Below are 25,379 nucleotides of genomic sequence, written 5' to 3' on the forward strand. Positions count from 1 at the left end.
AGAGGAGGCTGGTGGGCTGCAGTCTAGGGGGTGGCAAAGAATCAGACATGACTGAGCAACTAAGCATAGCACAGGGCTAAAGCGGAGTGCTGCCTTCAAGGTGCTCACAGTGGTTGGAGCAAAGCAAGACAACAGTGTCACTGCTCTGATCCCTGGGAAGGCCATTAGGAGGAAGGGTTTGCTTCTCTCTCTGGGAGAAACCATTCTACTCCCCTCCCCAACGCATCTTTTCCACCTTGTCCCAGCAATGTCCCCAGGGAGCTGGGGCTCCCCACATCTAGAGGTCCATTTGGTGGGGTGAAGGGCCAGCCTCGAAGGGGGCAGTCCAAGGCCTCTCACTCCATTCCGGCCGCCCATGGTGGGAAGAAGCGGCCCTGTCACTGAGCTGCGCTGCCAGAAGGACTCAGACCCGTCACCACTGACCCACAGCTGCTGCTTCTGGGCCTGTTTGCCCTGCACTGAGCGCTGCGCAGATAGAGGCTGCGGAAGAGGGGAGGGAACAAGAGGGGGTGAAGGGGCCCCCGGGAGGAGGCTGAAGGAGTTGGACGATGTAGGGAATCTCAGAGGGAGGGGGGCAGAGGGCGGAGCCAAAATATTTCAGGCTGCTAGCCCCAACGTCTGCCCTTGCCGCTGAGCCTCGTAGGCAGGCGGAGGATCCGGAGTTGTGGGTGGGAAGACAGGTAACTTCTCTCCATCTGCCCACCCCGCATGTCCTTCCCTCGGTGCCCGCTTCTCGTCAGGGGTTCCCCGGCATCCCTCAGCGGCTCCAGGTGGGAGAGGAGCCTCCACCTCCACCCCTCCCCCGGCCGGTCGACGGAGGGTGCCTCGCGTCCCGGCTGTGGCCCCGATGGCTCTGGGCCTGGACCCCACGAGACCCCCTGCAGCCCAAGGCCAAGGCCCGCCCCCTCGGGGAGGCGGATGTGGGAGGCTGGAGGCGGGGGCGCGGCCTTGATCCTGGGGCAGGGGCAGCCGAGGGGGAGGCCGCCCTAGGGGGTCTGCTGCTGCGCGCAAGGGAGGGTCCGGCCCTGAGCCCTGGATAGGGGCGAGCCGGCGGCCGTCGGCTAGCTGGGCAATAGGAAACGGTTTATTAGGAGGGAGTGGTGGAGCCGGGCCAGGCAGGAAGACGCTGGAATAAGAAACATTTTTGCTCCGGCCCCTTTCCCAGTCCCCGGAGGCCGCAGCGCCAGCCGCGCGGAGCGAGCCCCTCCCCGGCCCCAGCCCCGCCTGGGGCCGCGCCCGGACCTCGGACCCCGGCCCGCTGTCCAGCGCCCGTCGTGTGACCGCGGCCGCCGCCGGGGAGGGGAGGAGGCCGCCCGCTGCACGTCCGCGCCCCGCCGACCGCAAGGCAGGCCCAGAGGTGAGTCGAAGTCCAGTGAGGGGGGCAGCTGACCCCTACCCCAATGGGCCCTTTGCCACGGCAGATCCCAGAGAGACCCTCAGAGAGGTGGCCGTAGGGTCAGTCCCAGCTCCTCGTAGGGCTAGCTGCCCCTCGCCCTCCGCGAACATCTGCCCATCACCCCACCTAAGACTGCAGCGGATTGGATCGAACCTGAACTGGGATTCAGAAAACTTTGTTCCTGGGGCCACTTAGCTTCGCTGTTTTCCTATCCTCATCCATAAAATGGGCAGAAAGATACCCACCCTGCTTCACTTAGGGAGAAGGGGGTCACATGTCCTTCCAGGCTCCTGGCTTGACCTGGGGGTGGGTGTCCACTTCCAGCGCTGTTGAGCCTCTCCTTGAAGCCCATCTTTCCCAGAGCAGCCCTTGCAGGTCTTGCTACAGGAATCTGACACTCTGGCCCCTTCCCCCAAACCTCACCTCCAACCCTGTATGGTCGCATAGCCCCCATGCCATGGACTTCTTTCAGGATCCAGGTCAAAGGTGATCCCACTCTTCCTCCAGTCTGGGACCCCAGATTCTCAGTCTGCCCTGGAGGCCAGTGCTGTTATGACCATCTCTGAACTGGTCACCCACCCTCTCTTTTCTTTTCTAAGGACAGGGAGATAGTGGACAATAGCTCTCACCCTCTCTATATGGGCAGCTTCTGGCTAAGTCAGCGTCTGTCTGACATCCCTGACCCCTGACTGTTTATTTGTCTTTTCATCCCATCAGGTAGTTAAAAAACAGCCTCTATTTATTGAGTACTTACTATGTGGACACTTAGGTATAATACATTTTTGTCAAGTAATCCTGGCCGCAACCTAGGACAAGAGGTGTTATTATGTCCATCCTATAGAAGAGGAAAGAGAATCAGATGTGAGTCATTTGTCCAAAGCTCCATGGATGGTTGGGTTTTTAGTAACTTTTGTTAAGTGCTCATGGTGTACCACGTAGTACACTTATACCTATGAAATGAGCACTATTATAATTTTTTTATTATTTATTTGCCTATGTTGGGTCTTAATTGTGGCACATGGGATCTTTTCGTTGAGGCATGTGAACTCGTTGTGGTGGGCTCTAGAGCCCATGGGCCCAGTAGTTGTGGTGAGTGGACTTAGTTGTTCAGAGGCGTGTGGGATCTTAGTTCCCGGACCAGGGGTTGAATCTGTGTCCCCTCCATTGCAAGGCAGATCCTTAACCGCTGGACCACCAGGAAAGTCTTGAAATGAGCACTGTTATTTTTCTCATATTTTATAGGGGATCTGAAGCTTCGGAAAGGTTAAGGAACTTGCCCTCACTCTCATAGCCCTAAGTGGTAGAAGCAGGATTTGAACCTGGGTCTATATGATCCAGAGACGACAACCTGACCCCTGTGCTACACTGTGCTGCCTTTGCATTCTGTCTGAGATCCTAAACTCCCTACTTGATGCTACATCCCAGTCCAGTACTGTGAAGGGTTAATGAAGTGATGCAGAGGAAAGTGCTTTGTGATGGTAAGGGGCCACCCAGAATGAGCAGTTCAGTCTGGTCTCTGCTGTGTGGATAAGACCTGTTGATGTACACAGAGCAAGGCACTTGCAGCCCCAGGACAGTACTGCTGTGCTGAGAAACTGCTACTCATGGGAGCTCATTAAATCAATCCCCAGGTGTGCTGGGGAGAAGGAAACTGACCTCCACTTTCTGAGCACACCCCTACTCTGGTTCTCCCCACCTAAGACTAAGGCTATAGCACATAGATTATTTCTAGACAAACGCATATTGGGTGCCAGGTGATGACAACTGCAGTCGGTTAATGCAACCCCCACTTGCTCTTTTTCCTCCTTGAGGGACCTATCTAACACCAAACAACTGCAGAAATTAAATGACCAAGTGAGGATGTATTACCAGCAATTTAAGTTGATCAAGACGCACATGGTGATTCTGGGCAAGAAACCTAACATCCCCCAGCTTCCGTTTCCCTATTAGATTGTCGTGAGGATTAAATGAGATCATCCATCAAAGTTCAGTACTTAGCACATAAGCAGTACTCAGAGAAGGCTAACTCATTACTAAGAATTTCACAGTGGTTAAGTTAATGTTTTAAATTAGTCTAGCATTTGTGATTTCTGGCTAAAGACTGTGATGCTTCTGTCAGCAGGAGATCATTCAAGAAGTTTTGTTAGGTGGGAAAGGAGTCTACCAGCCCCCAGGAGTCTGTCTGTTCTGGAGTCAGGTGTCAGGGCGCATTATGCCGGGTCAGCTCTGAGTTGGGACTGATGATCAGCATCCTCCTGTACTGAATCTTACTCTGAGCCCAGTAAAAAATTGGACAGTCACAGCTTTCCTTCACTGCATTCCCAGTTTTAGACCAGAGGCAGATTCTGCAAATGCTGCCAAGCCTTCCCTGCACTGTTCTTGGGCCCCAGAGGCTGGAGATGGCCTGAACAAAGCCTATACCTCACCCTCTCTCTGCAGCATCTCCAAGTCCTCGGCTCCAGTGTTTAGCCTTTTCTGTCCCTTCCCCAGTAGAAGCAGGTGGGGGAGAGGTCCCTGAATGGGAATTAGAATCCCTGCCCTCTGTACTCCACTCCAGCATGGAGTTGAATAGGACCCAGTTCAAAGTGTGGTACCCACACAAACTGATCTGAATTCCCTGGGGAAATTTTTTTAAATGCATATTTCTTACTGGTCCCAATGGACTGAACCAGAATCTGGAGCAGGAGTGAGACCAAAGAGAGTGCATTTCTAATGAAGCACTTGAGATGATTCTGCTGCTTAATAGTGTAGTGAGAGGGTGCACCGGAGCACAGAGAAGGGAAAGCATGGGGAGAGGATTCTAGAAGGATGCTGGCTATCATCCTTATTGTTACCCACGTTTTCCTTCTTGCTTCATCCCCTCTCCTTTAGCTGCTTTCTGAGCAAAGACTGCCAAGGATGGATTCCCACCCTTACCCCAGTGGGCAAAGCCAGCTTGTCTGGGGTTCCTTCTCCAGCCACCAGTCCCACTGCAGAGTGCTTGCCAGAGTCCCCACTGTATTGCGGGAGGGGCATGAGACAGGAGGTCAGGCAAAGGCTGGGGACACAGCTGCAGCAGACCAGGGCTCCGTTTCCTCCCCCAGCCCTGGGCCTCTGGGGCAGAGGAAGCCCAGGCAGGAAGACCAGAGCTGCCACCAGCCAGTGAGGCCCATGAAGCACCCCCCACCCCCCAGTCATCCTGCCCTCAGAGTCTCAGCATCATGGATCTTCATTTGGCATCATTCTTAGACTAGGGGCCTTCTGCAGCCTATATGGCCCTATGCCCAGCCCTCCAGCCTTACCATGTTACGCCAGAAGACAGTTCTCTTCCCTCATGTCTGCTGCCCCTACCTGGACATTCCCCAGGCACACACCTGCTACTTGCCACCATTCAGAAAGTTCTTCTTGCTGTCTGACCTCAGTCCTTTTTTTGCAGCCTCAGCCCTAATCTTTTCATTCTAAGCCTTTGAGAGATGAAGATGGGGGTCACTTCTGAAGCACTAGCTGGTCTGGGACTTGAGATGGGACTATCATAGACCAGAATTACTCCCCTAATAATCCCCACCAAACTTTTGAAAAAATTCAATCTTAACCAACCACAGAAGGTCAAACATTCAATGTCTAAGTATGTTTCACTTCCCTTCCACATCACTGGCCCTACCCCCACTCTTTCCCAGGACCTCAAGGACAGAGAGAAGCAGGGGAGTGGCTCAGAGAGGACATCTTATAGTCTAATGAGGGTGCAGGGAGGTTCCTTAGAGACAGTGCGGCCTGGCACTGTCCAGGCTTGGTATGGCTGATAGAACCCCACAAGCTCAGACATGGGCTGTCACCCCAGATTGGGATATGGAGTAGAAGCAGCACTGGACTGGGAGTCTGGACACCTGGGTTGTACTCCTAGCACTGCCACTGAACCCCAATTGACCTTGGACAAGCCTGCTCTCCTGGCTGAGCCTTGATCCCCATCTTCTCTGAAATAAGGAACTGGGCTCTGTGATTCACAGGGTGTACGAGGATTCCGTCACGGGGGTGTCCCAGCCCCAGGTGGCTCCTGCAGACCCTGTAGCGACTCCAGCCTGCCCTGAGACCATGTCCTGAGCTCCCTGATGTGCGTGACTCCTGCCTGTTCTATCCAGACCCCAATCTAAACAATCTTGATTCCTGTTCCCAGCTTGGCGGGACCCTGAATGGCAGGAAGTGAAGACAGGAGCCTGTTTATGTTTGAGGCAGCCAGGCCTGAGTCGGGGGGGCACTGGGAAAGGGGTGGACAGGGGTGGAGGCTGGGAAGGGGTGGGCAAGGGACAGGGACAGACAGGGGTGGGGGACTGCTGAAGAGATGCTCCTTCTACCCCAGCCCCATGCCCTCTGCGCCCTCCAGTCTGTACTCAGTGGCAGGACAGCTGGGAGTCCCCCAAGCTCTCGGTCACTTAAACATGGCTCCCCACCCTTTACCCCTAACAGGATGGTTTCCATGGGGAAGTGAACCAGGACTTCCCCTGCAGGCCCCGCCCCAAAGCCAGAGGCAGGGAGGAGGCCTCCCTGCCTCCCCCCCTACAAAAAAAAAAAAAACTCCCAGCAATTTCCTCTGGGTGGGAGGGACCCACAGTCAGTGGCTGAAAACACTGAGGGGAATCACATTTCATAGATGTTATTGCACCCCTTCTCCTCTCCAGGGATCATGACCTTGAACCTTCCCAGGAGAAGGCTTCTGATGCTACTGATAGCCTTGGGCCTGACCCAGGGTGAGTACTGGGGAAGCAGGTAGGAAACAGAGGCCTGAGGGGATAAAGAAAGGGTTGTCTGGGCTCAGCTCTTGTTGGGCTGAGTCTGAGGAGCTGGGAGGAGAGGCACTGGGGAGACAGGGCTCAGTGAGACTGAGCTCTCAGCTACGCCAACCCTCTTGTACTAGCCTCTTGATCCAAACCAAGAGGCTGGAGCTCTTTCAGACTCCAGGGTGGGAACATGTGTATGGGGATTCAGACAGTGGGGCTGTTGGCAGAGGAGGCCTGGGAGAGCTCTTAGCACTGGGGCTGGGGGGCCTGCTGGGCCTGGAACTGGGAGGGGAGGTCCAAGGATCAGGGAGGGGAGAGAAGCCTGGTTCTCAAGGTGGCAGCTGCCCCTGGTGGAGATAAGTCACTGGAGGGAAGGCTGAGGATGGAACTAAAGGACTGGGACCTCAAAGGGCTGGTTTGAGAGCTCAGAAGGGAGGGGGCGGTTGGGCAGACTTTGGGGTTAGGCTCCTCTTGGAGAGCTGGGCCCAGAGTGGCTGAGCTTCCAGTGTGTCCCTCAGGTGACCCCTTGAAACCCTCTCGGGGCCCGCTGGTGACCTGCACGTGTGAGAACCCACACTGCAAGGGGCCTACCTGCCAGGGGTCCTGGTGTACAGTTGTGCTGGTGTGGGAGGATGGACACCTCCAGGAATACCGGGGCTGCGGGAACATGCACCCAGAGGTCTGTAGGGCACGCCCCACGGAGTTCGTCAACCACTACTGCTGCTACAGCCCCCTATGCAACCACAACGTGTCCCTGACGCTAGAAGGTATGTCTGGCTGCCCCGGAAACCCCTCCCCGGCTTCTCTGACTCTGCCCTCCCTGCCCTGCTTGCCTCTCATGCTCTGGTCTGGAGGGTGGGGGAGGCAGGGCCCCCGGGGTCTGACTGGCAGAGGCAAGGTGGGGGGCATCCGGCCTGGTGGAAGCTGGGCCTCAGTATCCCTCTTCCGCCAGCCACCCAGACTCCTCCGGAGCAGCCTCAAGGAGATGGCCAGCTGCCTTTGATCCTGGGCCCCGTGCTGGCCTTTCTAGTGCTTGTGGCCCTGGGTGCCCTGGGCCTGTGGCATGTCCGGCGGAGGAAGGAGAAGCAGCGGGGCGCGAACAGTGAGCTGGGCGAGTCCAGCCTCATCCTGAAGCCATCTGAGCAGGGGGACAGCATGTTGGGGGTGTGGGCCTGGGGGACCTGGGACACCGGGTGGTGGGGGGTAGACAGGAGCCACAGAGTCAGAGGGGGCACAGAGTGGCAGGTGGCTGAGAAAGGCACGTGGCGGGCACTCAGAGATTTGGCTGGGCACTGGGCGGGAGGGGTTTGTGAGTGAGAAGTGTGGTGAGATGAGGCAGTGGGGCCCAGGTTGAGGAGGGAGAAACGGGTTTGGTGGGTGGGGGCTGCCCCTCAGCGGCCTCTCGGTACTCCCAGGACCTCCTGGACAGTGACTGTACCACGGGCAGTGGCTCAGGGCTCCCGTTCCTGGTGCAGAGGACAGTGGCTCGACAGGTCGCCCTGGTGGAGTGTGTGGGTGAGCAGTGGGTGAGCTCAGGGGATGGGGACCAAGCGCTCCCAGTGAGCTTAGAGGGGTGAGGGAGTCACAGGTGGGGCCAGGCCCGGGTCAGAACAGGAATTCTGCCAGTCAGGGAGGGGGTTGGAGATGAGGCAGTGCCTGATCCTTGGCCAGGAGCTGGGGTGGAGCAAGAGGCAAATGGAGGTAGCCTGCCAGAGGTGTGTGGGTCTGAATTCAGTTAAACAGAATCTTCCGAGGTTCTGCAGTCGGAGCCAGGGCAGCAATGTGAGGGGGGCCTCTTCTGAGGGTGACTGTGGCCAAGGGCTCTGTGTGTCCAGTATGTGATCCCCCCTCCCTCCTCCCTGGTTGCTGGATCAGGAAAGGGCCGCTATGGTGAGGTGTGGCGGGGCCTGTGGCATGGTGAGAGCGTAGCAGTCAAGATCTTCTCCTCCAGAGACGAACAGTCCTGGTTCCGGGAGACTGAGATCTACAACACAGTGCTGCTCAGACACGACAACATCCTAGGCAAGCGGGGATGGGGCGGGGAGCGCTGGGCCAGACCCGGGGTTCTCATCGCCTTGCCCCACGACCCCGCCTCTGAACACTGACCTAACCTTGAAGGGCTCCCAGCGGGGCTCGGCCCCAGCTTCTGACTCCAGCTTCCTCTCTGCCCTAAGCCAGACCAGCCTCCACCCCATTCCCAGCTTTGCCCTGACCTCTCCAGCCTGTCTCCCCAGCCCCGACCCTGACTGGTCCAGCCTCCTTCATCCCTAGCCCGGCGGTGAGCCACCTGATCCTCTGCCCACAGGCTTTATCGCCTCGGACATGACTTCCCGCAACTCGAGCACGCAGCTGTGGCTCATCACGCACTACCACGAGCACGGCTCGCTCTACGACTTTCTGCAGAGGCAGACGCTGGAGCCTCAGCTGGCCCTGAAGCTAGCCGTGTCCGCGGCCTGCGGCCTGGCGCACCTGCACGTGGAGATCTTCGGCACGCAGGGCAAACCGGCCATCGCCCACCGCGACCTCAAGAGCCGCAACGTGCTGGTCAAGAGCAACCTGCAGTGCTGCATCGCCGACCTGGGTGAGCGCGGAGGGGCGGGCCCTTGGCAGGGGGTGGAGTCCGTGCGCCCTTCCTCTCCACGCGGTTCTGCCTTCGCCTGTTTGGATGCCTGGCTTCAGTGGCCTGATTGGCGCGTTAAAACTCACAGGGGTGTGGGTGGGTGTGTGTGGAGGTGTGGGGGGGTGTGTCTACACACTGGCGCTTTAAAACTTACAGACGTATGTATGTTCTCATCTCACCTCCTGTGTGTGTGTGTGTGTGTGTGTGTGTGTGTACACTGATTGGCATTTTAAAACTTGCAGACGTGTGTGTGTGTGTTCTCGTCTCACCTCCACAAGAACCCCACACCCCACCAGCGGCTTGAACACTATTTTCAAGCCCAGACTCCTTCCACCACTTCAGCCAGGCTCCAGGTGTGGGGAGAAAGGGGCAGGGAGCCAGCAACCTGGGTTCTCATCCCGGCTTTGCTGACCACAGCGCTCGCTGTCACCGTGCGTTGGGGTTCAGTTCTGAAATATATGCCTGCCTTGCCTACTCGCATCTCACCGGATTCCTACGCCTAGAGAGCACCACGCAGGCCAAGTATGACAGGGACAGTTATTCTCCCGTGGCTGCTGGCTCCCAGCCCAGCTCAGGGCAGGCTCCAGTTGCCAGCCCCTCTGTGTCCTGCCGTCTGTCGCCCTCTCACCTCACGCTGGGATTCCAGCCTCCCCAGGGCCGCCCTATCTGTGGGCCTGGGTGAGCAGCAGCAGTGACAGGCCTGGTGCCCACAGGCCTGGCTGTGATGCACTCTCAGGGTAGCGATTACCTGGACATTGGCAACAACCCGCGAGTGGGCACCAAGCGGTACATGGCCCCTGAGGTGCTGGAAGAGCAGATCCGAACCGACTGCTTCGAATCCTACAAGTGGACGGACATCTGGGCCTTTGGCCTGGTGCTGTGGGAGATCACCCGCCGGACCATTGTCAATGGTGAGCCTCCGGCACCCCACTGCACAGGGTGGAGCAGGGGAACAGGGCAGGTGGATACCCAGGCAGACAGGTGGGAGACGGGGCTTCCTGCCACCAGCTGGTGCCCATGGCCTGAGGGGCTTGTGGTCAGACCTTCCAAATTCCCTTTACTGTCACTCACCAGCTGGTTCAGCTGAGTGACCTTTTCAGGTTCCTCTGAGTCTGATTCTGGCTGTGAAATCTTGGGTAATTGATAATAACAGAAGTATTAATAGCAGCTAATGTTTATTGAGTTTCAGTACGTGCCAGATGCCATGCTGTATACATGTATTATCTTATTGAATTGTCCTGTGTTGGCAGGGAGGTGGTATGCTTTAGTGGTTAAGAGCAAGGGTGGGAAATCAGACTCAGTTCCTGATTTTTGCCATGTGCAAAGTACTTTACTTTTCTGTGCCTCAGTTTCCTCATTTGTAAAATGAGAAGAAAAATAATTTCCAGTTGTTGAGATAATCCAAATAAGGTAATCAGGCAGTATCTGGAACTGTTGTGGAGTTCAGTAAATATTGGTGGCAATTGTTGTTGTAATGACAAATACTTGACACAGCAACACCCCCATTTTACAGATGAGGGGACTGAGGCACAGAATTACAACTGGCTAGAGGCAGCACGGAGGTCTGAAACCAGGCAATTTGACTCTCAGGACCAGTGCTCTTTATTACTGTGCTACTTCCACCCCTTGGTCCTTGTTTCCACAGAAATTCGGGATGTGATAGTGCCTGCACTTCCTGCTTATTGATGCCTTACTACTATTATTATTAATGGCTGTACTGTGCGGCATGCAGTATCTTAGTTCCCTGACCAGAGATCAAACCAGTGCCCCCTGCCCTGGGAGTGGAGTCTTAACCATTGGACCACCAAGGAAGTCCCTATTGCCTCATTATTACCATGGGTGCTACAGAGAACTGAAATTTGGAGGGGAGCAGGCACAGGGACCTCATTCTTCATGGTCCCATATAGAGGGCCTGCCCTGTGGCTGGTGCCCTCCCAGTCCTGGGGTGGATGGGACCAGGTAGGGAGGCTGGTCAGTCTTTGTGGAGGCTGTCCACGGAGAGGGGCTGCCAGGAGTCTTGACAGGTTGGGGACCACCCTCTTGCTGGGCTCAGCTTCAGACACAAACTCCAGAGGTTGGGGCTGGTAAAGGGGGCACCTGGAAGCAACTGAGGCCCCTTGGAGCCAGCCACAGGCAGGAAAGGAAGGCTGGAGCAGCCTGGGCTGAAGAGGAGGCTGATTGCAGACTCCTGGGGAGGAGGGAAGCTCTGTCAGCTCCACACAGATTCGCGGCGCATTATAAACACTGTAATCTGGTGTCAGCCCCGGCGCTGATTAAAGGCCCATTAGACACGCTCAGGCCTCTGCGCAGCACTGATTAGGGCTCAAGCAGCACAGGGGCCGGCCTGGACGCCCGCCACGGGGAGCACAGCTGGCTCGGGCTCTCCCGAGGCTGTGGCTGTTCTGTGCGGCTGCAGCCCCCAGCCTCGGGCTGGAAGAAGGGTGGGGCCTAAGGTGCTTTTCTGGGGTCTGGCCTCTTCTGGCCCAGTGACTGCCGCTTCACCAGCATCATTTTCAGAAAGATCCTGCTCAGGATGGCACACTTGGGATGATGAGGGGAGGGGTGCTGCTGGCTGGGAGGGTCAGCAGAGGCCTGTGCCACCCCTGAGACTGGGTGGATATGATCTGGACCTGGGTAAATCTCCTTCCCTTAGAAGATGTGTTTTCTTCCCCTTCTCCTCATTCTACATCCTCACCCAGCAGTCTGCCTCCCTCCCTTAAGTGTAGCTTGGAGATCAAGAGCATGGGCTTTGGTAAGACTTCCTAGGCTTAACTCCTAGCTCTGTCACTTACTATCTGTGTGATTTTAGACAAGCTTCTTAACCTCTCGGGCCTGAATCTGGCCTGAATTTCATTGTGTGTGTGTGTGCTAAGTCGCTTCAGTCCTGTCCGACTCTTTGCAACTCCATGGACTGTAGCCCGCCAGGCTCCTCTGTCCATGGGATTCTCCAGGCAAGAATACTGGAGTGGGTTGCCGTGCCCTTCTCCAGGAGATCATCCTGACCCAGGGATCGAACCCAAGTCTCTTAATGTCTCCTGCATTGGCAGATGTGTTCTTTACCACTAGTGTGACTTGGGAGCCCCTTCATTGCTTATAAAGTGGAGCTAATAGTCTTCCTCATCTGATAGGGTTGTTTTGTGAGGATCTAATGCCATGCTGTTAGGACAGTGCCTGCCACATAGTAATTGCTTGGTAAACATTAGATATTTTGGGGCATCTCTGATAGTTGGGGCCTGGAAGCAGTACCCAGACCCTGGGTTAGAGGCAGCTGTGGAAAGACTGGAACAAGGTCTGTCCTACGAATGCAATGTGTTTAATTCTCAACTCTGCCATTACAAGCTGTGTAACCTTGGGCTTAACTTCTCTGAGCATCAGTTTCTTCATCTGTAAAATGGGTGGTCAGGTTGCTGTGAAGACTAACAGGATAATGCATGTAAAGTGTTTATAGCACAATGCCTGGCATATTTGGTAAGTGTAAGATAAATGGCAGTAATTATTGTTTATAAATATATTTATTATATTATGGTGTCCCTCTCAGAGGTAGCATGGGCAGGCAGCTGGCTTCCTGGACCCTGGGACTGAGTGTGGGCAAAGCTCACTTCTGGGTGGTATGGGACCTGTTTGCGGTCCCAAGTGACTGTCCCGTTGTCCTTCATCCCCAGGCATTGTGGAGGACTACCGGCCACCCTTCTATGATGTGGTGCCCAATGACCCCAGCTTTGAGGACATGAAGAAGGTGGTGTGTGTTGACCAGCAGACCCCTACCATCCCCAACCGGCTGGCTGCAGATCCGGTGAGGCCCCTGGGGGTGCTGGGATGGTGTGCGGTGGTGGCTCAGCACTGGGGTTTCTGGGCTGAGGAACTCGTGTCTGGCCTCTGCTTCCCCTGGGTAGGCTCTAGGGGACAGATCCCAGGGGACCTCTCTGGGTACTCCCTCCCACATTCCTGCCTGTGGACCTCCAGAGACCCTCTGGTTATTCTGGGATTTTTTTAGAACATTTCACCTTGCCTGCAAAGACAGAGGTTCTCTGCTATTTTTTGCTGTGAAGTTACTGTTGTTGTTCTTTTTTCTCAAAGCACTCCACATACTTTATATAGAATGCACACATACGTATATATAGGCAAATATAGGCATATACACACTTCTGTACAAACACACACATGTACATACAGGGACACGCACATGCACACGCACGCACACGCTCATAGGTACACGCACACGCACACGCTCATAGGTACACGCACATGCACACACAGGTACACACATATGCACACACTCACAAGTACACACACATGCACACACTCACAAGTACACACACATGCATGTTGGCCCCATGATGACAGAGAAAAAGACCTTTTGTCTCTCTTGGCACTTTTCTCCTTGTTCCCTGTCACAGTGCCTGGCACGCACTAGGTACTCAAGCAATGTTTATGGAATGAATGACTGAACACTGATATGTGTATACATGTATATATACACAGACCCATGTACATTTCTGCACAACATTACAGAGCCACAAAAAGCCACTCCTATGCACACACACATACAGTCCCTGCCAGGAACTGGCTTGAGTTCCAAGGCAGAGGTGAGGCTGGCTCACTCTGCGACCACTGAGCTTCCTGGACACAGGCATTTTGAGGGCAGCACCCACCACCCAATCTCCCAGTGTCCACTGGAGCAGGCCAGGGTTGGTGGAGGTGGTGGGAGCCACTGCCTTCTGCAGTGAGGTCTGGCCTCAGAGCGGGGATGTGAGAGTCCCAAGGCCTGAGCTCTCCCCTCTCTTGGGTCTTGGTGGAGCGAGGGTGGGGGTACTCACCGGAGGGTGTCCGTGACGGCCTGAGTTACATCTCTCTTTCCGTCCTGCCTACCTTTCTCTATCCCCTTCTCACTCCACTCCCTTTCTCTCCCATTTTTGTCTTTCTTTTCTCATCCTTGCCCTGTTCCCACTATCTCCCTTTCACCACTGCTGTCTCTCCTCTCCTTTTCGACACTCTCGTTTCCCTCTTCTCGACTTTTCTGTTCACTTGGGCATCCTCCTTGTCTCTTCCTTTCCACGGTCCCTGACCCATGTCTCTGCTTCCTCTCCTCTCCTTCACTCTCCCCCCACCCAGGTCCTCTCAGGCCTGGCTCAGATGATGCGGGAGTGCTGGTACCCCAACCCCTCTGCCCGCCTCACTGCGCTGCGGATCAAGAAGACACTACAGAAACTCAGCAATGGTCTCCAGAAGCCCAAAGTTATTCCCTAGCCATGGGGCTGAAGCCTGACTCCCCTCTGCCTGCAGTGTTTGTGGGGTGGCTGGTGGATGGCAGCCTGCCTGGGTAGCCATTCTGTGAGTGTGTATGCTGAGGAGGGGGGTGCCCCTCTATGGGCAGCTGTGCCTGTCCGACTCGGCCCCCAGCCCATCCAGCCAAAAATACAGCTGGGCTGAAACCCGATCCCCCACCGTCTGGCCTGCTCCAGGCAGCAGGCTCTCTGCCGCCTGGCTCCCTCCCTACCTGACATGCCCTGGACGCACCCCCTACCACCCTCAGGACAGGATGCAAGAGATCCCAGAGCCACAGTGGTCAATCCAGGGAACCCTCCTGGGCCCAGAGCCTGGACCTGCACTTTACCCCCTGCCCTCCATCAACCCCACTGCCCCACTGGAGCTGCCAGCGTGGCTCAGAGCCCTGTCCAGCCTTCAGCAGACACCCTGCCCTGCCAGGCTTCAGCCTCTGGCCCAAGCCCCAGACACCCAGGGCCCATCAGCTTTTCTTTGTGGGTTTGTATTTCAGCTCTAGGCCACCTTGGGCCCCTGTCTTCTAGACATGACCCACCCCTCCAGCCCCCGCAGCCTCCGCCCCGCAGAGGTGGAGCCTGATCCTCAGCCCCTCCCCCACCCCTTCCTAGCTGACTTATTGTGACATGAAACCCAAGGAGTCTTGCTGTGGGTGTGGCCAGTGGAGAAGTGGCAGGGCAGATGGGCAAGGCCCAGGACTTCCAGAATAAACGAGAGGATGTTGGGGCCAAGCATGGCTGGGGAAAGGCCCATCTGGGAGTCAGAAGTCCCAGAGTCTGGTCTGGGTGCTTGCTCTATGCGACAAAAAGGAGGCCCTCCCTGAACCAGGACCTTTGTTTCTTCATCTCTATATCGAAAGGTTTTGTCCTGATGTCCTTAGAAGTTTTTTCAGCTCTAAAGTTCTTTGAAATTTCAGCCTGTGTCAAAACTCTGTTCATCAGTGTCTTGTACTCCTTATGCCCCAGCCCCTGGCAATTTGCAAGATGGAAATTTGAAAATAACTTTATTTGAGGCCAAGAGTATCTGAAATGTTTCCTAGTCTAATTCTGCAAGCTCCAGTTCCTGTCTTAACCGATGCCTCTGGCCATCCTTGGGCTCAGACAACCCTGGGTCGTCTGGCAGGCGAATCAGCCACTCACCTGCTCTGTGGCTTCACCTTCTCTCCCCAGGGCTGAGAGGGTCCGAGGGAGCTTCCTGCGGGGCATCCAAGGCTCAGAAGAAATCTGGCTCTAACCAACAAGCCTCCAGCACCCAGATTCTTCCCCCACGGGCCCCTGTGTGGCCTTCCTAGTCCCACATGTTTGGCCAGACCCCAGAGTATATGTGTCTAGGAAGAACCTGATGGCTGTAGAGAAACACATGGAAAGTTCACCATTTGGAAATATCAAATTTTTGATGTTCCAGGGCGTATGTCCATGCGCTGAGGAGGTTACCCGAGCCCTCAGTGGGTGGATGGCCTGGAGGGCAGTTGGGTTGGAGGTAGGGCCTAAGGGTTGGGAGGTGAGGCGCGGGGCTCAGGTTAGGGAACACGACAGCCCCAAACTTGGAAAGACCTGGTCTTGCATCCCTCGGCCCTGGGATGGCATGGAGAAGGACCCTCAGTTCTCTACAGGAGGTGAAGGAGACAGCCTCCTCCCCTCCTACTGGAAATGCCCCAGCACAGCCTCCCTGGTCAGCTTCTCGAGCGTTCCTTCCACCATCAGAGCAGCACTTTCCCAGGCTGCCTCCCAGCATTGTGCAAGGCCCAGAGGAGAAGCAGGAAGTGAAACTGGGTGAAACAGAAAGCTGCATGAACCTGCCAGGTTCCCACAACATCGCAGGGCACTTTGCTTCCTGGCAGAGTCATGTCTTCTGGGTCACTGGAACCCACCTAGACCAGGAATCCCCCTGAAGGATTTTATCTCTACTGGATTTGGGGGGCAAAAAGTCTCCTTAGGCTCCAAGCCAGAGACTGAAGGCAGCAGCTCCCCAAAGGGTGGAAAATCCCTAAGAAGATAAAGTCTGAGGCAGGAGGCCAAGTGATGGGGGAGGGTTGAGAGAAGGGGCCAGAGTTGGGAGAACAGCTATGGCCAGAGTAGGAGACATTGGTGAAAGAAGTCTGCATAATGCTGCTGAGTTCAGGATGGTGTTCCAGGCCCAATATTGGTCTCTTAGCCTGGAGGTACTGTTTGTGGGAGTGCTTAACTCCTGCTTAGCACATGAGTGAGTGAAAGTCGCTCAGTCATGTCCTACTGTTTGTGACCCCATGGACTCTGCAGTCCATGGAATTCTCCAGGCCAGAATACTGGAGTGGGTAGCCATTCCCTTCTCCAGGAAGATTTTACCATCCCAGGAAAGGAACCAGGTCTCCCGCATTGCAGGCGGATTCTTTACCAGACCAAGAAGCCCAAGAATACTGGAGTGGGTAGCCTGTCCCTTCTCCAGCAGATCTTCCCGACCCAGGAACCGAACTGGGGTCTCCTGCATTGGAGGCAGATTCTTTACCAAGTGAGCTATCAGGGAAGCCGCTTAGCACATAGTAGGTCCTCAATAAAGCATGGTTGAGTCCAGAGCTCTGGCTAAGTCTTCCCAGGTCGGTGCCTCTGGTTCCCTCTGGTTCGCCGAGGGAACAACAGGGGATGCAGAAGGAGATGGTCCCAGAGTATCCTGCCTGGGCTCTGCCCTTCAGAGAGAAGTCACAGTTGGTGGAGGAGGCTGCTTGGACGTCAAGCTGCCGCCCAAATCTCAATTCCCACCGCCGGCTGGGAGAAGCCCTCTCGCGGCGCCTCCGCACGCCCTCTGCTGGCCAAAGGGCGACCCAGCAGCCGCCTCCCGCCCCACCCCGCGCTTAGCGCCGCGAGCCCTTCCCTGCCTGGGATCTTCTTAGGCCGCTCCCAGGCGGCAGAGTGCGTGCGCTTACCCATGCTTCTGTTCTGTAGGGACTGTCCCCCGAAAACCACATCTAGAAAGGAGCTGCGTCCTCACTCAGAGGCAGCTTGGACACGCCCGCCTGAATCCGTTGTTCTCAATTCCCTCTTTAAATGCCCACCCCTACCTTGCCAGGAGTCACTCCTCATCCCCAGGATGGGAAAGTGACCGCCATCCTTCGGACCTACCTTGGCGTCCAGGGAGGCTTCAGAAAGCACCTCCCCCCACCCCCGAAATTGAGGGTGGGGACATGCCATAGGGGAGGCAGGTACTGGAAGAAGCCAAGAGGTGACTCTTATATTTGACTGCCCATCCTAGGAAATCTGTGCCTTTGCAGTAGAGGCTCCCTTAGGGAATCACAGAACTGGGGTACCCTTACCAAGGATGACCTCCCTTTTACCACGGAGGACTTCCCCTCCTCCTAGCAGCCTGCAAGGTGGCTCGTGCCTGGAGCCTGCTACTGACTCCAGAAGCCTTTGTCCATGGACTCCCCCACAAAAGACAATGCCCTCTTTCCCAGAGGACCTTTTAAACCAGCTTTGGGAAAAGGAGAAAATGAGTGTTCTTTTCCCCTCCTGTCTCTGCCAGACCCTGATCCTTACATCCCACGTGATGTCCGCATAACGTTGACTATGGGCAGAAATGCAGTGAGTACACTGCGGAAAAGAAATCACAAGACAGGCTGCGATCTGGGAAAGAAGAACTGGCCCATTGCCCTCCAGGGTTAGAAGGTCATGGCATCCAAGCCACTGCCTCCATGTAGAGCCTCAGGGAATCTGCCTGCCTTTGAAAGAAGAAAATCCATCAACTTTTTCTGTTTTGTCCTGCTTTCCTGGGGGAACCCCAGGCTCTAATTTCCTTACCTATATAAAGAGAGACGGGATCATCTAAGTGGTAAGGATGCTCCCTCAGGGGTGATGAGTGTCTATCACATGCCCAAATGAGAGTGAAGCTTGCTTGTTTCCTGGAGCATGTGCTTTGATGACCACGACTTCCTTTGCCAAGCCCTTGTGGTACGCAGTTCTCCCTACTCTCGAAGTCCCCATTCTCCCTCAGCCCTGCCTACATCTGCCCTCACAGAGGCTGGATCGTCTTCCTCCAGAGCTTCACTCACATCAAGATTAACAGACCAAGAGGTAGCAAATCTCCATGTCTATTCAGCCCTGGGGGTGGCGTGGAGGGGTGCAGGTCCAGAGAGGGGACGGATGCTGACTATGCAGTCGTCACTGTGGGTGGGCGACTCTTGGAACGAGCTGCTTCCACCAGGACCACATTCAGTTTGCTAGAAATAGAGACAGAGGGCTTCTTGACTTTGCATACGATTTGCATAATGTCATAGACACACAGTCTATTTTCAGGCAGCTTTCAGGTTAAAGTGTTGTCACTGCTGCCCTGCGGGGTGTCACGTCTGGATGAGTCTCTTCTCTGTTCTTTCTCACCCACCCACTCTTACTGACCTAGATCCCCAACTGCAGGAGCCAGCGGCAGGGTGGGGGGCAGACTGGGGTTGTCCGGGGAGACACGGGGGCAGGGCAAAAGGCACACTGGCATTTCCTTTGTTACCACCACCACCCAAAGCAATGTGGAGCTGTTCAAGGGCAGCCGATAGGCAGAGGCAAGGAACGGGAAGCAAGGTGGCTGGCTCATGCTCTGTTCTGCACAAACTGCTCCCGCCTCTTCTACCAGAACAGCCAGTTCCCATACCCTCGATTTAGTCTTATGCCAGTTTGAAGGAAGACATCTAGATAAACCTGTTCCTCTCAGCCACCATAAAGCTTGGCTTGGCCCAGCTATCCCTCTTGGGCATTTATTTTCAGCAGTAAGGTTTGATCTTAGCCTCCTGTGAAATCTGACCCTCTTTCTGTCCCTCTCCTGGGAACCCCATCTGGGAGACCAGTAAGCTAGTCTGATGATCAGTGTTTATAAAACATCTGGCACGTAGTAGGAGGTCACTCAGTGCCAGAGTCCCCTTCCTCTCCTTCCTCTAGAAGTCTCTGCCAAGCACCTAATTGTCCCGGGCCTAGATGCCCAGAACAGGCACAAGGCAAACAGAATAGAAGGGCCAGTTGGGGTGACTTACTAAGACCTTGACTATTGACCTTGGCAGGTCCCTTGGCCTCTCAGCTAGGAAAGAGGGGGGTTGGTGGGTTTTAAGTACGAGGGCAATTCTCATGTCACAGAGGGCTAGGGCTGAAGCCCCACCTAGGCTGTGATCAGGGCCTGTCTGCTGTACTGTCTTACTGTGGACACCTAAGGATTCACCAGATGCCAAGGCAAGGAGCCTGGGAGACTTGCTGGGTCCTGGGAGTCATGAGGTCGCTCCGTCAGGCAGGTTGGACAGCAACACCATACCACCCAGAGTTCCTGACCCCTGGCGCCCAGTCCCCCTGGACCTGCCTCGTCCCCTTAGGCAGGCGTTTCCTGTTGATAAGAAGCTCAGTCAACAAACACTGATAAAGAGATGAGAAAAGGAAATTGACGGGGCCTGGGTATACTGGGCATTTCCGTCTGCCTTTTCTACCCTTCCTCCTTCTTCCAGTACTCCTCCCCCACTGCTTCCCAGAACTGGGGCGAAAACAGGCCCCCCACCTCCACTGTGGGCCCTGATCTGCAGTTTCCAGGAATTTCGCCTCACAGAGCCCTTAGAAGCAGGGCCTCGTTTGACCTGGGGGGCGTGGATTGCGGGGAGGCGGTAGGAGCTCAGAGGCAGGAAGCTCTGGGTGCTGCAAGGCCCCCAAGTCCAGGGGAAAGGGCAGTGGCAGCAGGAAGGAAGGACTGTCAGGATCAGGTTGCATCTACGACCTTCACTCTTCCCTTCTCCTCCTCCCCCCAGAGGCCTGGATCCAAGTCGTGCTTAGGTGGCCGCTTAGTCGATAATTAGTGGATTTTCCATCATTTTAGTCTCGGGCTCATTACTGGAAAATCTCATTAATTTTGACTCTACTAATTTGGAATCTATGATCCTTCGGGACAAGAAGCTGGACTGATGTTTAGAAAAAAAAACAAACAAGTTTGCAAAGTGGGTCCGACTGCCCTTCCTGGGCTTGGCTTTGTAAGCTCAGCTCAACAAAGGCCCTTTTCTCAAGTGCTCAGCCTGCAGTTAAGATGACCTGCCACCAGGCGGTTGATGAGGCTTTGTCCTCACTAACGCAAGTAGTCATGGATCACAGACAAGGGTGTTTTAAAGATTTGTACTCCATACTTCTTCCTTTTCCCCTAGAGAGAGCATTTATTGATACAACAGTTAGGCCAAAGTAAAGGGGTGAAATATATCTCTAAATGGCCAGTGTTTAAAAGAAAACCAACAGCCATCTACAACTTGAGGTCTTTCTCCTGAATTCGGAATTGTTTCCACTCCTGCTTACACCTGACCAGGGCTTTCTCTTGGCTTCAGGCCCTGAAAGCTGTCAGTGTAATTCTGACCCGTGAGGGGAGGAGCAGTGTGGTGCCAAGGGTTTTATCCAAGTCCAGATTCTAGTTGGAATTTTTTTTTTAGTAATTCAATAAATGTATTCTAAATTGTATATGGAAGAATATAAACTCATGAAGAGCTAAGTCAGTATTCCCTTATTTTAGGTTACTTTTTGCATAGGTTATATATTCACATTGTTAGGAAACAAAAGTGTCAAAAGGCAGACAGTGAAGTGTCTCCTTCTCATCCTTGTTGCCCATCTGCCCAAGTTCCTTGAACCCCAAAGAAATGACTGGTTTTAGTTTCTTATGCTTCTGTCTCTCCAAAGTTTCTTTATATGGATTTAAGTGAATTTGAATATGGATCCTTGTCCTTTCCCATCTTTATACAAAAGTAACATTATATACACTATGCAACGCCTTGTTTTTTTTTCACTTAATAATATGCCTTGGAGATCTTTCCATATCCAGCAGAGAGCTTTAAGATTCTTTCTTCATTTTTCTCCTTCTTCTCCTTCTTTTTCCTCTTCTCCTTCATCTTCTGGTTTTTAAAAACAGCATAGTATTCTGCTGTTTGAATGTGCCATAATTAAACCAGTCCCCCATATTGGAAGTTTTGGTTGTTTCCAGTTTAGGGCTACAGCAAACAAAGCCGCAATGACTAAATTTGTTTGTGTATCATTTTGCTTCATTCAAACATACCCATAGGATAAATTCTAAAAAGTGAAGTGCCTAGGTCAAACAATATATGAATTTGGCCAAGCCAGTTTTAAAATAGTGTGAAGAGTGGAGACTTGCCGTAGCAGAAAATAAAACATGACAAGCCATAGTAATAGAAATAGTATAGTACCAGACGATGGACAGACACAGACAAATGGACAAGTGGAACATAATTAAGGGCTCAGAAAAGATCCATATACACTTGAGAACTGATATGTGATAAAGATGTCATCAAAATTTGGTGAAGATGATAACTAAAGGGTATACTGGGTTTTTTCCCAGGGGGAGTGATGAAAATCTTCTAAATTAATTATGATAACTGTTACGCAATTCTGTGAATATACTAAAAGCCACTTTAAATGGGTGAATTGTATGGTATATGAGTTATATCTCAATAAAGCTGTTGAAATATTAGTGAAGACAAAGATGGACTCCAAATGGATTAAGGGCCAAAATGTGAAAGGCAAAACCATGAGGCTAATAAAAGAAAATGTAAGAGGACATCCCTGTGACCCAGGTATGGGGAAAGATTTAAACAAGACTCTTAAAAGACAAACTACAAAATGAAGAACTATACAGATACGATGACATCAGTACATTTTCAGAGATACACCATCAATTTAACATCAGTGAATTAATAGAACTAATAAATAAATGGCAGACCAAAAGAGATATTTACAATCCTTGAAAAACTCTACAAGATATGAGAATGATATCTACAGTATATGAGAAACTCCTGCAAATCAACAAAAGTCAATTTAAAAAATGGGCAAAATACTTGAGAGTTTATTCACAGAAAAGGAAACCCAAAATTTAAAAAAAAAAATGCTAAAACTCACTAGTGGTCAGAGAAATGCATATTCAAATGACATAAAATTAATATCTACCAAAATGGCAAAATTAGAAAAGTGAGTAATGTCAAGTATTAGCAAGGAGATGGGGAAATAAGAATTCTTATTCACTTCTTGGAGAAGTCTAAACTGGTGTAGCCTTTTCAGCATTGCTTAATGAAAGTGGGTGTGTCCATTTGATTTGATCTCGAGATACCATCTTTGGGTCCATATCTCAGAGAAATTCTCATACAAGCCCACAGGGGACATGCACAAGGATGTTTAACACTGTGGTGCTTATGATAGCGGGGAGCTGGAGCCAACCTCGGTGTCCATTCTTGGAGGAACAGATAAGTAAAATGTTGTGGATGAATGCGTGCGTGCTAAGTCGCTTCAGTCGTGTCCAACTCTGTGCAACCCTATGGACTGTAGCCCGCCAGGCTCCTCTGTCCATGGGATTCTCCAGGCAAGAATACTGGAGTGGGTTGTCATGCACTCCTCCAGGGGATCTTCCTGATGCAGGGATCAAATAGTTCAGGGTATTATGTCATTCATCAGATGGAACCAGATATACATAACATACAGCAATATGGATAGATCTTTAAAATATAGAACTGATTGGCGGAAGACAATGAGGGCCAAATCACAGTGCCTTTTATATAAATTTAGAATGCATAATAGAACTATCCTGTGATCCTGCAATCTCACTTCTAGGTATGTATCCAAAGGAATTGAAATCAGAATTCCAAAGAGACCTCTGCACTTCCGTGTTCATTGCAGCATTACTCACAATAGCCAAGGCATGAAGCAAACTAAATGTCCGTTGACAGATAAATGAACAAAGAAAACGTAGTATATACATACAAAGGAATATTATCCAGCCATTAATTCATTTTAATATTAATATTTAAAAAGAAGGAAATCCTGCCATGTGCAACAATGTAGGTGAACACAGAGGACCGCATGCTAAGTGAAATAAGCCAGACACAGAAGGACAAATACTACAGAACACCGCTTATATGAGGGCCCTAAAATAGTTAGACTCAGGACTTCCCTGGTTGTCCAGTGGCTAAGACTCCGGGCTCCCTATGCAGGGGGCCAGGGTTCAATTCCTGGTTAGGGAACTAGATCCCACATGTCACAACTAAAGATCCCACATGCCGCAACTAAGACCCAGCGCAGCAAAATGAAAACAAAATAGGCATGTAGAATGGCTGAGGTAGAAATGGGGTGGCAGTCATTAGAAGGGTACAACGTTTCATTTACGCAAAAAGAACAAGACCTAGAGATCTACTGTACAGCAGAGAGCCTCTGGTTAACAATACAGTATTGTAATCTTAAAAATACACTAAGAGGGGAGAGCTTATGTCAAGTGTTCTTAACACACACACACAATAATAATAGAATTCATACATATTCAAAACAGTACTGCGTTCTTAACAAGGATATGCATGTACTTAAGGACACAAGCTCACTAGAATGCTTGTGCGGAGAGGGAGCAAGGTGGACGGAGATTGAAAAGGGGATTGGAAAAAGAGGTGGAAGATACAATCTGAGAGAAGACTTGCTGCCTTGCACAGGCCAGTGATAATAACAAGCTACTGTGTGATTAACCTGAGGCCCACACATACACGGGGAGAAGACAAAACCACAGAGTCTGAGTCTTGACTCAGCAGTTCAGGAGTTCGTGACTTGGACATGAAACAGCACATAATACTAGGTTTCCTCATCTTGAAATGGAAATACTCTTGAGGAATCGTGATCATGTTGGATAAGGGGCCTGGCCAAAACTGCTGTTCAATAATTAATAATAATAGCATTGAGAGTGCTCTGCCCTTGCCAGTAGTGTTCACAGCTTTGGCTCTGCAGAGCTACAGGCTAGCTTGGGGTCAATACCTCTTGCTGGGACTTCCCTGGTGGTCCAGTGGTTAGGACCCCTTGCTTCCATTGCAGGGGGCATGGGATCAATCCCTAGTCAGAGAACTAAGATCAAAGGCAGTCCCTCTCCCCAGGCCCTGGCGGGCTCTCAAATCTCCCCAGCCTCCTCATGTGGGAAACAGCTTAAGAGGAGAGATTTCCAGGGAGATTTGAAATGTGATTGCAGATATATGTGTATACATGTATAAGCCATATACATATATAGGTACATGTGAATGGATATTTATGTGTACTTATTTCAATGAGAAAAAGATTCTTCATCCTGTACTTACTGGCTGCTCCTTTTGGATCAATACTTTGGTTAGGTCTTTTGTGAAATGAAATTTATATTCACGCCCACCGTTCCCTTAGTAACAATCTCCGGCAATCAGATCTGCTCTCTGGTGGAAATGGCCTTTGGAAAGTGCTGTGCGGTGCACAGTTGCACAATCTTACCTTTGCCAGAAACTGTTTTCTGATGTAGCTGGTATCTTTTCCAGAAAAAAAAAATTAACTACATTTAAGCAGACTTAACAAGGTTTTAAAATAGATATAAAGTGGTTTCACCCCACAAGGGGAATTCTTAAAATACTAAAGTACTGTTTTTAAGCACAGTCAAGTACTTCAGAAAAACTAATTTACATTCCAAACAATTTCTATGCTAATTGCAAATGATTCTTTCCCAACTACTAGGCAATATTTTGTGTTACTGTATGTACCTGAAATGAATAAAATTCTTTCTTTTTTTTTAAGCCAATATTCACTCATTCAAACTGGCCTTTCCACAATTCTACTGGATTTGCACTTTCCTCCCATTTCAATAAAAGTTTGATTTTTTTTTTAATTTGAGAATTTGATTCCATGGTATTGAGGTGAAAACACAAAAATGGACATATCACAGTTGTGTAAATGAGAGGGTTGCAACTCTCAGATCTCCATCGATTTTGCCTTTTCTTTCATAGAAAATGGAAGCACCAGGATGCTCTCAACTGCAGACACCAAACCCATAAACTTGCTGCATCCGAATATCTCCCTCCTTAGGTCCCCTCTCAGGTCCTCACCCTTACTTTTCAAAATGAATCCTTGACTTGCCCTTCTCTATGGAGTCCTTCCCACCGGGGTGTGAACTTGCTGCAAACAAAGTACTCTCACCTTTACCTCCCTTCCAACCACCCCAATTTCTCTCCCTTCCCTTCATGGTCACATTTGTTGGTGAAGTCTCTGCTTCCACAGCTCCCACTCATTCCTCAGCCCACCACCTTCTGGCTCTGCTCCTGGAGGTCACCACTGGCCTCCTTGTTGCAAAATCCAGTGCACCCTTATCAGTCTTTCCTTTTTTAACTCGACCTCTCAGCAACATTTGACCACTGACTGCTCCCGCCTCTTGGCTTTTCCTGCCACAAGTTGCTGATCTCTCTCCAGCTTCTCTGGTGGCTCCTTTTCAGATGTCTTTGAAGACGTCTCTTTATCTCTCTTGGAAATGCTGGTGTTCCCGGCATTCTGTCTGAGATCCTCTTCTTCGTGAACACATGCCCCCTGTATGAGCT

General features: G+C 52.2%; 1 protein-coding gene across 2 annotated transcripts; it reads left to right on the plus strand.

The window, feature by feature from the left end:
* Positions 1-531: 531 nt before the first annotated feature.
* Positions 532-14,962, plus strand: ACVRL1 (activin A receptor like type 1). Of its 2 annotated transcripts, XM_014481910.2 has the most exons (11): positions 532-680; positions 1,166-1,357; positions 6,049-6,117; positions 6,666-6,914; positions 7,100-7,311; positions 7,563-7,662; positions 8,023-8,169; positions 8,453-8,728; positions 9,481-9,678; positions 12,430-12,560; positions 13,880-14,962. In XM_014481910.2, exons 3-11 carry the CDS (start codon positions 6,054-6,056, stop codon positions 14,012-14,014), a joined length of 1,512 nt encoding a protein of 503 aa, XP_014337396.2. In that variant the 5' UTR covers positions 532-680; positions 1,166-1,357; positions 6,049-6,053; the 3' UTR covers positions 14,015-14,962. The 2 variants fall into 2 exon arrangements, with proteins under 2 accessions (XP_014337396.2, XP_005907040.2); XM_005906978.2 differs by lacking the exons at positions 532-680; positions 1,166-1,357 and adding an exon at positions 1,915-1,936.
* The last annotated feature ends 10,417 nt before the right edge of the window (positions 14,963-25,379 follow it).

This window comes from Bos mutus, chromosome 5 (assembly GCF_027580195.1).
Source record: "Bos mutus isolate GX-2022 chromosome 5, NWIPB_WYAK_1.1, whole genome shotgun sequence".
NCBI lineage: Eukaryota > Metazoa > Chordata > Mammalia > Artiodactyla > Bovidae > Bos > Bos mutus.

Bases quoted from the DNA above. Each gene is read 5' to 3' on its own strand.
- ACVRL1 (XM_014481910.2), top strand. From the start codon at position 6,054: ATGACCTTGAACCTTCCCAGGAGAAGGCTTCTGATGCTACTGATAGCC. The intron at 8,170-8,452 runs GCAAGCGGGGAT...CTCTGCCCACAG, and splicing joins CAGACACGACAACATCCTAG to GCTTTATCGCCTCGGACATG. The intron at 9,679-12,429 runs GTGAGCCTCCGG...CTTCATCCCCAG, and splicing joins CCGCCGGACCATTGTCAATG to GCATTGTGGAGGACTACCGG.